A 14,283-nucleotide genomic window follows, 5' to 3' on the forward strand; every position below is an offset into this window, starting at 1 on the left:
TTGGTACTCTGATTTGTTATTTAATGGAGCAACACTGGTCTTCTATCCAAGAACTTGAATTCTGAACTCCTCTGTCTTACCAGCTTCACCAACAAACCTCAGCTTCCCCAATCTTCTCAAGGGACACACTGTCACGTCGCTTGTTTTGCCCACCATGTAGGATCATTGAGAGTTGGGGGAGAAGGATAAGCACTTTGCAAATGATAACATACCCTAAAACCACTGTCTCTGATAATAAAGGGCTTGCCTCGGTTGCTAATAAAGGTTAAAAAATTGTGAAAACATGCTAGGAACTTATTCTTGCTGCTTCTGCCTTCTTTCCCTCCTCTGTCTTTGGGACCCTCACTGGGAAGGGCAAGTGGTGAAGAAGGGAAGCTTCTGACCCTTATTCTGTTAGTTAGCACGTGGGTAGGCAGTAGCATAACTGCCCCCTCCAGACACGTGCGCACACACACACACACTATTGACAATATTTAAAATAATCATCACTAAGTAGTTGTTTACAGTTTATCACTATAGATAAGAATAGAATCCTTTTTTGGGGGGGGGGCGGTCATGGGGTCTGAACTCTGGGCCTGGGTGCTGTCCCTCAGCTCTTCAGCTCAAGGCTAGCTCTCTACCACTTGAGTAACCGTGCTACTTCCGGCTTTTTTCTTTTTGCTTATGTGGTGCTGAGGAATCGAACCGAGGGCCTCATGCATGCAAGGCAAGCGCTCTACCACTGAGTCACCTTCCCAGCCCCAAGAATAGAATCCTTTTGGGGGAGACATCTCTTCTAATTGGGGTTTCAAAGTTACTGTTCTCTGTCATCGAAATCAATTGTAAATGCTCACCTGTGAATGTTGATCTGTAAGAAATTTTACTTCATCTTGGCAATGTCTTTGACACAGATCAGTACTCCCAGTTACTGATGTTAATCTATGAGCATGTGGCTTCAATTGAGCATTTTTCATTCATCTGTTTATCACTTGGAATGGGATTGAGTTGTGTGTTTCCCAAAGAAGGAAGGGCTCAGGAGTGGCCACACCACAGTTCTTGAGCTGGCCGTCCACTCAGTTCAGGCAGCTTACATTGGGTGCAGTGCTTTCTGAATAACATGGATCTTGTTTTCACGTAGGTTCCTGTGTTCCTGCTTTTCTTAGATTGTGTCTGGCAGCTGGTACACCAGCATACCCCAGCATTTGAATTCACCGAGACTTATCTGACCGTCTTGTCAGATAGCCTGTATATACCTATTTTTAGCACCTTCTTCTTCAATTCACCTCATCAAAAAGACACTAACATGGTAAGAATCCCTCCTAGAAACCTGTGTGCCAGACACTGCCTCTCACAAACAGTGTGATGACACCGATGCTAAATGTGACATTTGTTTAACGTCGATTATATACCTGGCATTATTTTAGATGCTTTCCTTGTATTCATATCTGGAAAAGTTTTTAGCCCTTACAGCACCCTCTGGGATGTGTATTATCTCTGAGGAAGGTAAGATACAAAGCCTGACTATCCAGGCCAACAGTAAATATTTGATCTGGAAAGTATTAGGGTTGGGAGATTGTGCCAACTTAAAAGTTATCCTTTTGGAAGATAGACGAGCTGTCTTCTCTCTCCATTAGCTTGATGCCTGGAGTTACTCTGTGATGAGAATGGACCGTCAGCAGGACTGGAAGCCAGACTTTGACTAGGCTTCTAAGGCCTTTTAGTCCCTCCAGAGCCTCTTTTGCAGGGAATAAACTTGGAAGTTGAGCTTAGTGCCTCCCACCAGCCTTCTCCTGGCCTAAGGGCTTGCTTGAATTGATAAGATTCCCAAGTCTCACAGTGAAGTGGGAACAACTGAACTTGGGCTTTTAGACTCCAGCCCTGCAGCTCATCAGATTCATGACCTTAAGCAGATCACTTCTGTTTTCTGGGCCTCAGTTTCCTCTAATATAAATTTGGAAAACATAGTGGTCACCTCACAAGCTTGTGAAAGTGTTCGGCCCACTGGTTGACTTGGGGTCCATTGAAAATAAGCATCATTTCCCCTTGTCCCTTCCCCCGTGAAGACTGTTGGTGAATAGCCGTTGGTAGCCCCGGCCTTAGAAAATGTGCAGGAGCACATTCCTGGTGCCTGTTTCTGAGAATATGTGTTTGCTTTCCCCAGCCCTCCCTGGAAGCCATGGTGACCTGTGCTTGTTTTGGCAGGGTAGGGAAAGCTTGGATACACAAAGCAAGCCTTTGAATCTGCTCACCGTGTGGGATTGGTCTGTACAGTTTGAACCCAAAGCCCAGACATTGCTTAGAAACCCTCTCTATGCAGAAAAGCCAAAGCCGGACAAAGGCCCACGGAAAGGAATGCGTTTCAAAGTAAGATGTCTACGTCTAACCCCATTTCATCTTCCCCATCACCTGACTCCATGTATATAAAGATAAAACGTTCCTTATGGATTTTGTCAGTCAATGTATATTCTACCCTTTGAAATGGTGTGAAGTCATGATTGATTGATGATGGTCAAGTTGTGGTCCATTAGAAGAACTTTGAGCAAATCAGCCTTTGCCCTGAGGAGAGGTGATTGCTGATTGGCCATGAGGATACTGCTGTCATCCTGCTTCATAGTCTTTTGCTTCTGACCCAACCTTGTGGGTACTTAGCAGAATAAAGGGAGCAGTGATCTAGTAGGGTTTACTCAATATATGCCAGTTTGTGTATTATACAGTAAGACTTTTCTTAATCACTAAACCTATAATCCAGGAGTTGGCAAGCTTCTGTGAAAGGCCATATAGCCTCTTACAAATAATGCAGACACAGCCATGTCTGTATTCCGTTTTTACAAATAGGTGCTGTGCTGCATTTGGCCATAAGCCAACCCATGCTCTAAGCCACAAATATCAAATCTTAATTTTTTTTCCTGTTGTTTGTTGTTGTTAGTTTTTGGTGATACTAGGATTAAAACTCAGGACCTTAGACTTTTCAGCTCACTTCCTCAGCCGCTGTTCTACTACCTGAGCCATACTTCTAGCCCTGCTTTTTTGCTGGTTGAGATGGAGTCTCAGGCTTTTCTGCCTGGACTAGCTCCAAACTACAGTCCTCCAGATCTCAGCCTCCTGAGTAGTAAAGATTACAGTGTGGGCCCCAGCTACAAATATCAACTATTTGTTTTTCTTGCAGGTATTTGTTCCTGATTGTACGTCAAAGTGCCCTAACTGATCAATTTCTTAAACAGCATTTTTCTAGCTCTGTCTCCTGGCCTGGAATTTCTCACGAGTAGAGACCACAAAGGCAGGTCTCAAAGGGGGGGGGGTCACGAGTGAATGTCACCATCTTCTCTATCATTGTGCTTCCCATCCTGCTCCAGGGAGGGACTGCAGGGAGCCCAGTCAGCTCTGGTGTGGGAGGTCGTTCTGTTCTAAGGACAGGAACAACCTGCACGAGCCGAAGTCAAGCAATGCCTTTGTCATGGTCACTGCCAGTGATGACAAAGAACTCAGAACTGCTGCTTCACGAACTCTTAGCTGTCGTCCCGACACTGGCTGTCCTTCCTTGGGTTCGGTTTCCTTTCTGTTAGTTTGACCAGCACTGCTGAGCCCTGGAGCAAGTTGGACAGAGCTCAACTCTTCACCAGGGTGTTGTGCCCCCTGGTGGCTACCTGCACGCTTCTCAAAAGGGGTGGGCTGGGACTACAGAACTGCTTGGTACCTGTGGGGCCAGAGACCTCCAGGACAGCTAGGCCTTCCCCTTATTTGATGGGAGGGAACTAACGATCTACCTTCTTAGAACGGATTTCTTGGGGTGGGAAAGTGGCTCAGTGGTAGAGCGCTTGCCTTGCATGTCTGAGGCCCTGGGTTCGATTCTTCAGCACCACATAAGCAAAAAAAAAAAACAAAAAAATGGGTTTGTCTACTCAGTCCATTTTTCTAGTTGTCCTTCTTAAAGATAGGGGCAGATGCTGACAGCTAAAGTGCTGGAAATTTTCAGGTTGAGTAAATAAAGCAGAGTTGGATCTGGGCAACAAAGCACTTGAAACCTTGGTAAGAAAATCAAGTGAGCTTGGCATCTTGCTGAGTGGACATAGCCCTGGTGAATTTCTTCAGAGACTGAGCAGCTTGAACTGCTGCTCCCTGAAATGCCACCTGAGAGTCGCGTTCACTCAGGTGTGCAGTGGTGTCTCGGCGGTAGCCCCAGGCTTCAGCCTGATCCATCTCGGATGTCCCGTTCACTTAGGAGATTGGGAGTTGAGGGCTTCTAACACCAATAGAATAGAGTTCAGCTAAGAGCTCAGGCTCTGAAGCCAGGCTGTGCTCAAAATTGTCATTGACACTTGGTGGCTGGTGCCCTTGGCAGATTATTTAACCGCTGAGCCTAGTTTCCTCATTTGTGAAATGGGGCGATAAGAGAGATGTAGAGTTTTGTAGGTCAATATATGTAAAGCACTCAGAACATCACCCAGCAGGCAGTGAGCTCTCGTGAGAGTTGGGTTTCCCTTGCGTTCTCTAATCCCACCCATCCCACCTTGATCATTGTGGAGGAGAGAAGCCACTGGCCCCTGGCCTGCCATCTTTCCTGACCCTGGGCAGAAAGTCCAAAGCCCTGAATTGTATTACTTTCTTTCTGATTTAAAGCTATCCTGTATTCCATTACATATTTCTATTATAAAAAATTTACTGGCAGAAATATGTTAGAAAATGATAGAACTAGCTTGGAAATCATTGTTTTAGTCTTACTTTAAATGGACCTCTTATGAGAACAGGAGTCAGGGAAATGCATCTCCTCCTCACCTGTTCCACCATCTCCTTTGGTCAGGGGATCCCACACTTGCTAACTCATCTTCCAAGGCCTCTCACTGTGTCCTCCAAAATACAGCACCTTGCTTTGCTACAGAGAGAATTACCAAAGAGTAAAAAAATTAAATGCTCCCACAGTTTCTACTACATACAGATTGTCAGATAAGAATATCTGGCCTAAGGGCTGGGAATGTGGCTTGGTGGTAGAGTGCTTGCCTAGCATGCATGAAGTCCTGGGTTCCATTGCTCAGTACCATATAAACAGAAAAAGCCAAAAGTGACACTGTGGCTCAAGTGGTAGAGTGCTAGCCTTGAGCAAAAGAAGCTCAGGGGCAGTTCCTAAGCCCTGAGTTGAAGCCTAGAACTGGCAAAAAAAAAGTCTGGCTAATTTAGCTGATTCATTTAAAATTCCTTTGCTTCCACCTGCTTTTTTTCCTTGCCCAAAAGAATCTTTATGACTTCGGCTTAAACTCTTACTGAATGCCAGGTAAGCTATTAAGTTATTTGATTCACATGATAGGATTTCCAGGCAGCCAGAGTTGCCTCCCTGCAGGTGTTTAGAATGTTGCAACAGTTGATGGCCCTAAAGAAACACTTGGTTCTGTTTGTAAATGTGAACAGGCATTTTCCCGAAACACTCAGATCATTGATCTATCCTAAGCCAGTGTGTCCTTTGCAATCCTTTTCTCAGCAGAGGGTCAGTAGCTCCACTTTCGCTGTCCCTGCATACCTTTCTGCATGGCTGCCCCATGGTCCTGGTTTTCCCCCATTATGTGCAGTGTGCATCAAGCATGAACATAATGAGAATAAATATGTACCTTTTCCTTTCTGTGTCCCACAGCAGTTAATGAATATGTATTTACATGAAAGTTCTAAAGTCTCTTGATTCCTTCTAAACCAGGATTATGCCCTTTAAAACAAAATGGTAACAACAATAGCCATGTCTCTGTGTTAACCACAAGTTCTTTTTTTGTGTTTTCTCTCAAAGCATCAACGACAACTTTCTTTGCCACTTACCCAGTCTAAGTCATCTCCCAAAAGAGGATTTTTCAGGGAAGAGACAGATCACTTAATTAAAAACCTTCTGGGCAAGAGAATTAGTAAACTTATTAATTCTTCTGATGAGCTGCAAGACAGCTTTCGAGAGTTCTATGACAGCTGGCACAGCAAGCCCACCGACTACCATGGTTTGTTGTTGCCTCACATCGAGGGACCAGAGATCAGAGTCTGGGCTCAGCGCTACTTGCGTTGGATTCCAGAAGCCCAAATCCTAGGTGGTGGCAGAATGGCCGTTATGAGCAGACTCTTGGAAATGATGGAGGAAGTCCAGGACTTACAGGAGAAAATCAACGAGAGACATCCGAGCCAGGCAGCCCTCCATGCAGAGACCCGGCATGCAGAGGCCTCCTGCCTGCTGAGGAACTCTGCCCGCCTGTCCTCCTTGTTTCCTTTCGCTCTGCTCCAGCGGCATTCATCCAAGCCTGTCTTACCCACCAGTGGCTGGAAAGCTTTGGAAGATGAAGAAGATCTGGCCAAACGAGAAGATGACTTTGTGGATCTTGGGGATGTATGATTGTATGTTCAGTGGTTGTGAAGGTAGGCTGGGACTGTTGATCCTGGGACTTCATCACGCACATGCTGAGAGTCAGCCCAGTGCTCTGATGGAGAACACCTGGGCCTTTAGGAAAAGAACTGGTCAGTATTTCACAGTTCTGAAAGACTGTAATTTCTATAGTGTTACTAATTGGAAGGGATCTCTACTTGACCTGTCATAGGATTATGGCCAATTTCACAGAACCTGGAATGGCTGGTTTATTACTGGAAAAAGCTTCAGTAAGATATTCATGGGCTTGATATTTTCTTCTGATCCTTTCTGTGCCAAGATAATATAATTAAACATTGAGAATATAACTTCTGTATAACTGTCTCAGTCAGGAGCAAGGTCAGCTTTATGTGGTATTTGAATGAACTGAAATATAGAAATAGACATATTTACTTAAACCCTAGCATTTTCCCTTTCTCTGTTCCCTTCTCTATAGGAAAACTAGGAAATGCCACTGGTGTGGCTCATGCTAACACTCAGCCCCTCCTCCCTCCTTCCTGGATTGTTATGGCGATATGGGGATGGGAGTGGAGGGGTAGAGTGTGGACTAGCCAACCACTTGCCCTTTGTTCTGTGCTGACAGCTCTGGGTCTTTCCTCTTCCTGCTCCATGCACCTTGGCTCACATAGCCCAGTGTCTTGCTGCTAAGCCAGCATTTACACTTGGGGGGGCGGGGGCAGGGGAGAGGGGAGGCGGGGAGAGGAGGGGGAAGGAGATCTTTGTTTGCCCACAGGAGCTTCTAATCCTTTGGAGAACAGTGTTTGAACAACTTGCTTTGTTTTTCTCAAATTGCATCCTGAGGACTAGAACACCTCTGTGCTGTCTGCAGCCCTTAGTCTTCTCCGTTCCCTTCACAGAAGCTGGAGTGGGTCCCATTTGAATGTGGCTTTCGTAGGAAAGCAGTTAAGCAGACGTGTCTGAAGTGGTGATTATCACAGGATACCTCAGTGATTTCAAAAGCCATAGAAGAAACTCGCCTATGCCTGGTCACCTTCCTCGATCTGCTGTCTAAATGATATATATTTTTTTAATGTGTGAAAGTATACTTTTTAAGGACCAGTATTTTCATTCTCAATAGAGCCCTGCCAAATCCTGCAAAATAAAGTTTAAAAAATCATATTAGAATGTTTTAAATGAATGTTTGCCTTTTATATGTATTTGCTGTCCAGGAAAAATCCCAACTTGAATGTTAGTTATTTAGAAAAACTCTCAGTTGCTTGCTCAAGAGCAGTAAGAAATCTTGAAACGATTCACAAAGAGTTTCTGATTTGCACTGAACTGTCTTTTGTACATACAATCATTTTGCTCTTCTTCTCTGCACGAGTGCAGAGTGAGGCCTGTAGGCTATTGAGATGGCAGGTTGTGGGGAGGGCAGGCTTCCTGCTCAATCTTGCTTGCCTTAAGAGTCTTACAGGCCGGGTCCATGTTAGGCTTGCCACGGGAGTTTAAAGTGTGCTATTTCCTTAGCTACCTTCACATGTGCTCTGTGAGCCTTCTTAGCCAGCACTAACCTCTACTTTGCCACCCCATTGCCTCCCACATACCCTATGGGCCTAACTATTTTGTTACTATTATAACGTGAATATTTATATTATTGTCTCTCCAGTCTTACTAATTTCCATTCCAAAAGTTTTTAGTGTGATGCCTTACACTCCATACAGTGTAGTTTAAAGGCACAAGGTCCTGGCTTTTATCATAACAGTTGAATGTGCATTGAAATATTTTTCTATAATTTTTTTAAATTCACAATAGGAAAATAAGCAAGCTATTGTAGCACGCAAGGTCATGACTATGTATTTATATTTGAAATGAGATTTCTATAACTTGTATTTGTGTACAGAATTCTCAGTGAGTTTATATATTGTGAAATTTTTATTCCAGATTGAGATGTGGACATGCTTAATAGTAAAAGCTGAAATGAGACCATTTACTTGGTTTAAAATGCTGCACTGTGCAAGTTTGGAAATGTACAATAATAACTTACTGTATATAATATCTTAAGTTTGCTTATACCTCCAAGTTTTTACACTGAAGATAAACTAGCTTTAATCAAATTCAATTTTTTAAAGGGAATAAGCTGTTGGGCAAGATCTGTACAAATGTGCTTTTATGTTCTGATGTATAATGAAAGTTTATACTTGTATCTCACTGCGTCATGTCTGATTGCAGAGATTAAAGCACAACTTACAAGCAGTACTGTATTTGGTGTAATTGGTCCATCATGGAGTCATCCCCTCCATTCACTTCAGGACGTGTTGAGCTGTGCCAGGCCCTGTAAGCCCTATTGCAGATAGAAACCCAGAGACCAAGTTCTGCTCTCCTGGCATTTGGATGCTTGCCTGTGTGCTGCGAGTGCATGTGTGGGGTCAATATGTGACAGCAAATCGATAGCCAAACAAAATACATGTTGAGTGGTGACAAATGGTATTAGGAAAAAGATACCAGGATTAAGAGGCTTACGGGGTAACTAAAAGAAAGGAAGTTTTTTTTAACCCCTCCTGTTAAATATCACAGCTAGTTTTTTGGGGAAATCTATATAACATAATTCAACAGAAAAGGCTTTGTAGCCAGGCGCCGGTGGCTCCTGCCTATAATCCTAGATCGTTAGGAGGATGTGACTGAGGATTGCAGTTCAAAGCCAGCCTGGGCAGGAAAGTCTGTGAAACTCCTATCTCCAACAAACCACCAGAAAACTGGAAGTGGTGCTGTGGTTCAAGTGGTAGAGCACTTGCCTTGAGTTAAAGAGCTGAGGTACAGCACCCAGGCCCAGAATTCAAATCTTACAACCAGCAAAAAAAAAAAAAAAAGCTTTGTTTTTCCTTCCAGAGGGAACAATAGAGCTGGCACAGACTGACTTGGTTTAGTTCTTCATTAGACTTAGGTTTGTTCTAAGCAGTTCCCTTTCTCTGACCTTTCTACCTGCAGCACAGGCTTCCTGGCCTTTGCCTTGCCACCCTGTGTCACCTTCCCTGTCTCCACACGTCCTCTTCCAACAGCCCAGCCGTAGCCTGGGATGACCCTGGAATTAACGCACCCTCATTGCTACCATGGTCCTTTCACGCTTGTGGTTCTTTCGTATTTGTAATAAATTTAAGTATTTGTAACTCTAGAGTTTAGCAACTTCTAGCCTTCTCACATGCGCTGGGTTAGCTCCTGGACTGTTGGTGGACTGTGGCCAGTGACTTCATTTGTGTGTACCTGAATCAAGAGTGAGAGCATGGGGACTCCTAGTGAGGGAGGAGAGTGGGACATTTTCCCTCTAGTGTGCGGCAGGATGGTGGTTGATGCCTGTTGAGAATGGGCCGAAACCTTCCTGTCACCTACTGTCCCTGGAGGGAGAAGGGGCAGCAGCAGGGCCTTGTTTTCTGAGCCCCTCATGTAGTTGTGGTCTGTTGCTCTCCAGGGTGATGCTCAAGAATTATTTATCAGGGCTGGGAAGGTGGTTCAGTGGTAGAGTGCTTGTCTTGCCTGCATGAAGCCCTGAGTTCGATTCCTCATCACCACATAAGCAGAAAAAGCCAGAAGTGGTGCTGTGGCTCAAGTGGTAGAGCGCTAGCCTTGAGCTGAAGAGCTGAGGGACAGCGCCCAGGCCCAGAGCTCAGGCCCCATGACCAACTCACTCCCCCCCAAAAAATTATTTATATAGCCGTCTCTGGAGCACAGCAGATCGAGGCTAAACATCCAGGACAACCGCAGAATCTGTAGATGACTCATGGCCTCCTTGTGCTGACGTATGTCCTTCCAACAACTTCCTCCCCAACACACACACACACACACACACACCCTCTACGAAACCCTAAGAAAGTATCAGGATGGAGTGGGCTTGGCAGTTCCGGTTGTGCCATGGATTCCACTGTAACAGGGCTGTGGCCAAGGGCCCACATGTGAGTCGGCTGATAGCATGGGCAACACAGAATAGACGTCTATGTGTCATTTAAATATTCAAGAGGAAAGTCATTTGTTCAAAGGGTGACTTTATGCCTTTGCAAATAGAACATCTTGTCCCATTTTGTGTTTCAGGCTCAAGTTCTTTTAAAAAATCTTCAAATTTTCTTTTTGTACTTCCTTTAGCAATGAAAGGATATGAAGTGTATAAACATATGGAAATAAACACAGTAAGCTTCCTGGACACCTTCATTAAAAGAAAATACAAGTTCCAGTTTTGCTAGCCTGCTTTATAAATGTCTCTGAATCTTTTTATGTACTCTTAAGGCTTTTCAATATGATAAGAAAGCACTTTCATAGTAAACTTAGACTTGGGGCTGGGAAGGTGGCTCAGCAGTACAGTGCTTGCCTTGCATGCATGAGGCCCTGGGTTCGATTCCTTAGCACCACATAAGCAGAAAAAGCTGGAAGTGGCGCTGTGGCTCAAGTGGTAGAGCGCTAGCCTTGAGCTGAAGAGCTCAGGGACAGCGTCCAGCCCCATGACCCGATAAAAAAAAAAAACAAAACAACATAGTAAACTTAGACTAAAACTAGTATATGATAATATACAAATAGGTACTAATTTAGCCTGATTTTTTACTACAATTGGGTGTGAAATGACTAGCATTTTCTTTAGCTATTTGTTTAGAAACTATACTGGCTTTGTCTATTTAAAAGCAACAGTGTCAACAGTTTCTCCTTCTGTTAAGTTTCCTTATTAAACTACTGGTAGGCTTGTGGCTTCTGACTCCCAACAGCAATCACTAGCCAAGGCAGACTTTGAAATGTGGGACTTAGGGTTTTCTGTTTGCACCATTTCTAAATAAGAGTCTTTTTATTCTCTTTTTCTGGAGCATCTACACCTTCCAAACCTGGACCTCAGTGGGGCAGGCCTGAACAAAAGCAGTCTGTTAACTCCCAGCTTCCAAATGTGAAGACTCAACCCACCAGAGAGTTGGAAATGGGGGAAAACGTACCTGGCCCCAAATCATTTTGTGGTTTCATCGTGGGAGGAGCCGAGGGACAGGACACAAGTATGGAAGAGGAGCGTACTGTTATGTTAGCTCGCCCGCCTCCACAGAGGGGTTTGCATCTAACCAAAGGCCCCTTCATATGTATACATAAAAATACCACATTATAAGAAAATCATGTTATATATGCTATTACATATTCCTCCTCTCATCCTTTCTTGCCTCCTTTCTTTCCGATAGTCTTCCCTTTTTTTGGTCAGCCATGGGGCTGGTCTGGGAGCTATTGCTGAGCTTTTTTGCTCAAGGCTAGCACTCTATCACTTTGAGTCACAGCTTCATTTCCAGTTTTCTGGTGCTCAGTTGGAGATAAGTCTCCACAGAATTGCCTGCCAGGCTGGCTTTGAACCATGATCTCAGCTTCTGAATATCTAGGATTACAGGCATGAGCCACCAGCATCTGACTAATCTTCATTTTCTTTCTTGTTTTTTTCCCCCTTCTCTCTGCCATAGTTTAACCTGTGTATATCTCCTTTTAATTTTCTCTATATTTAGTCACAAATACTGGATTGAAGCAATAGGAAATTAACAACTTTGTTTGTTTTTTTTTGCCAGTCCTGGGGCTTGAACTCAGGGCCTGGTCTCTGTCCCTTCGCTGCTTTTGTTCAAAGATAGTGCTCTACCACTTGAGCCACAACCCCACTTCTTGCTTTTCCTGTTTTGTGGTACTGAGGAATTGAACGCAGGGCTTCATGCATGCTAGGCATGTTAAACATTAGAGGGTCAGTCTAATTAAAGCACAGTATATGCATGTGTGTAATACAGTGAAAACCCATTGAGCAACTAGCATAAAGTTAAAATAGCGAATGACAGAAATGTAAGACAAGTCTAATCTGGGGGTGAGTACTAGTGGGCTGAACAGAGGGTGAAGGATGATAAATATGGTCAAACTATTAGTGAAGATGGAACAATGAAGCTTGTTGGAATTGGTTTGGAAAGAGAAGAGGAAGAAGGATGAGGGAGAGCGATGGAGGGGTACATTGTATGCAGATACACATGTCAAAATGAAACACCCTCGTACAACTAATTGATGCTATTTTCCCCCCAGTCTTGGGGCTTGAACTCAGGGCCTGAGTTTCTTTTGCTCAAGGCTAGCACATTACCACTGGAACCATAGTGCCACTTCCGGCTTTTTCTGTCTACGTGGTACTGAGGAATGGAACTCATGCACGCTAGGCAAGCATTCTACCACTAAGTCACATTCCCAGCCCCTGATTGATGCTAATTTTTAAAAAATGTGCTTATGACCGGGCACGGCTTACGCCTGTAATCCTAGATACTCAAGAGATCTGAGATCTGAGGACCACAGTTCAAAGCCAGCCCAGGCAAGAAAGTTTGTAAGAATCTTATCTCCAATTAACTACCAAGAAACAACAACAAAAAAGCCAGAAAGAGCTGTGGTTCAACTGGTAGAGCACTAACCTTTAACACAAAAGCTCAGGGACAGTGTCCAGGCTCTGAATTCAAGCTGGCTGGAGTTGCCAACTCTTTTCCTGCTTCATTGTAAGTTCCTTGGTTTCTCACCCATCCCAAAGTCAGGGCTGCTGGGCCAGCTGTGTTTAAAAGAAACATTATGTCTGCATCATCAAAGCATGGTGGGCATTTCTCAATACTAGGCTGAGGCTGCCCAGGACTGATGTTCACTGCACATCAGCTTTCTGGCTACAGGGCCTGAGTTCCCAGAATTCTTGGAAGATTTGGTCCACACTATCCCCTGCTTTATAGGAAATGATGAGAATTCACTCAAATGATAGAAATAATTCTGAAATAATCTGAAATTAGATGATAATAGCATTTAATCCTCAATGTAAATTTGAACTGTTACCAAGTTAAACAAAAATCACTGCACAAAGCTTTTAAAATCCAGAGAACTTCCTGAGCCATCATCTGATTTTCTAAGCATGGGGACTTTCGAAGCACAGGGACATTCTAAAGTGTCCCCAGGTCCCTCAAGGTACAGAGCATAGAAAGAACAGCAAGAATCCAAGAAAGAAATGTTTATCTTTTTGTTTTTGTTTTTTTTTTTTAAGAAATGAGGAAATGGCCAGGCGTCAGTGGCTCACGCCTGTAATCCTAGCTACTCAGGAGGCTGAGATCTGAGGATTGTGGTTCAAAGCCAGCCTGGGCAGGAAAGTCCGTGAGATTTATCTCCAAAAACTGGAAGTGGCGCTGTGGCTCAAGTGGTAGAGTGCTCACCTTGAGCTGAAGAGCTCAGACTTCAAGCCCCACAACTGACCAGAAAAAAAGAAAAGAAAAAGAAAGACGAAAAGAAAAATAAGGAAGAGGTGACTCGAGAGTGTTATCGCTGAGTAAAAAGAGCTCAGGGACAGCGCCCAGACCTTGAGTTCAAGCCCCAGGATCAACCAAAAAACAAGACGATAAGATGATCATGATCAAGGTCCAAGGCCACCTGGGCAATTAACCACAAGAACTTTTTGATAAATGAAAAACAAAAGATTGGGGGAAGCATGGCTCATGAACACTTGCCTAAAAAAGAATAAAATAAAATCCAAGAAATCAAGTAGCCTCCATGGTATAAAAAATGTAACATTACACATAGCACTTCCTGTCTTTTGCAGATTCCTTTTGGTGCTTACTTCCTCTGTGTGAGCAGATTCCAAAATTGCCAGTTTTCATACGAACGCAGTCCATGACAGAGAATAAGGTCTCAGTGTGTTCTAGACACAGAGAGGACATTCTGGACAGACTGACAGAAAGGAGCCAGGTTGTCAAGACAAAGAACAACAGAGAATGAATTTCAATGACACCCATAGTTGCCCAGTCCTGTGGTTGTACACTGTGATCCACGTTTTTATTAGGTTCCTCTCAACTTGGACCAAATGGTTGAAGGTACTCGTGACTCTTGGAGAGAAACTGCCTATTGGCCTCAAATTTCTTTTCGAGGCCTTTCTTTCTATTCTAGCTGTTGGCCCTTGGGGTTCATGTAGACTCCAGGCTGACTGTAGGATT

The 14,283-nt window shown here is 44.0% G+C and overlaps 1 protein-coding gene across 1 annotated transcript in view; it reads left to right on the top strand.

The window, feature by feature from the left end:
• Mtmr12 (myotubularin related protein 12) overlaps positions 1-7,023 on the top strand; it is a 72,907-nt gene extending 65,884 nt beyond the window's left edge. The window contains exons 15-17 of the mRNA XM_013018531.1: positions 1,118-1,285; positions 2,182-2,343; positions 5,747-7,023. Coding sequence (XP_012873985.1) covers positions 1,118-1,285; positions 2,182-2,343; positions 5,747-6,331 — 915 coding nt within the window. The 3' untranslated portion in view covers positions 6,332-7,023. The remainder of the gene's footprint in view (positions 1-1,117; positions 1,286-2,181; positions 2,344-5,746) is intronic.
• The last annotated feature ends 7,260 nt before the right edge of the window (positions 7,024-14,283 follow it).

This window comes from Dipodomys ordii, unplaced genomic scaffold (assembly GCF_000151885.1).
Source record: "Dipodomys ordii isolate 6190 unplaced genomic scaffold, Dord_2.0 Scaffold41, whole genome shotgun sequence".
NCBI classification, from domain to species: Eukaryota; Metazoa; Chordata; class Mammalia; order Rodentia; family Heteromyidae; genus Dipodomys; species Dipodomys ordii.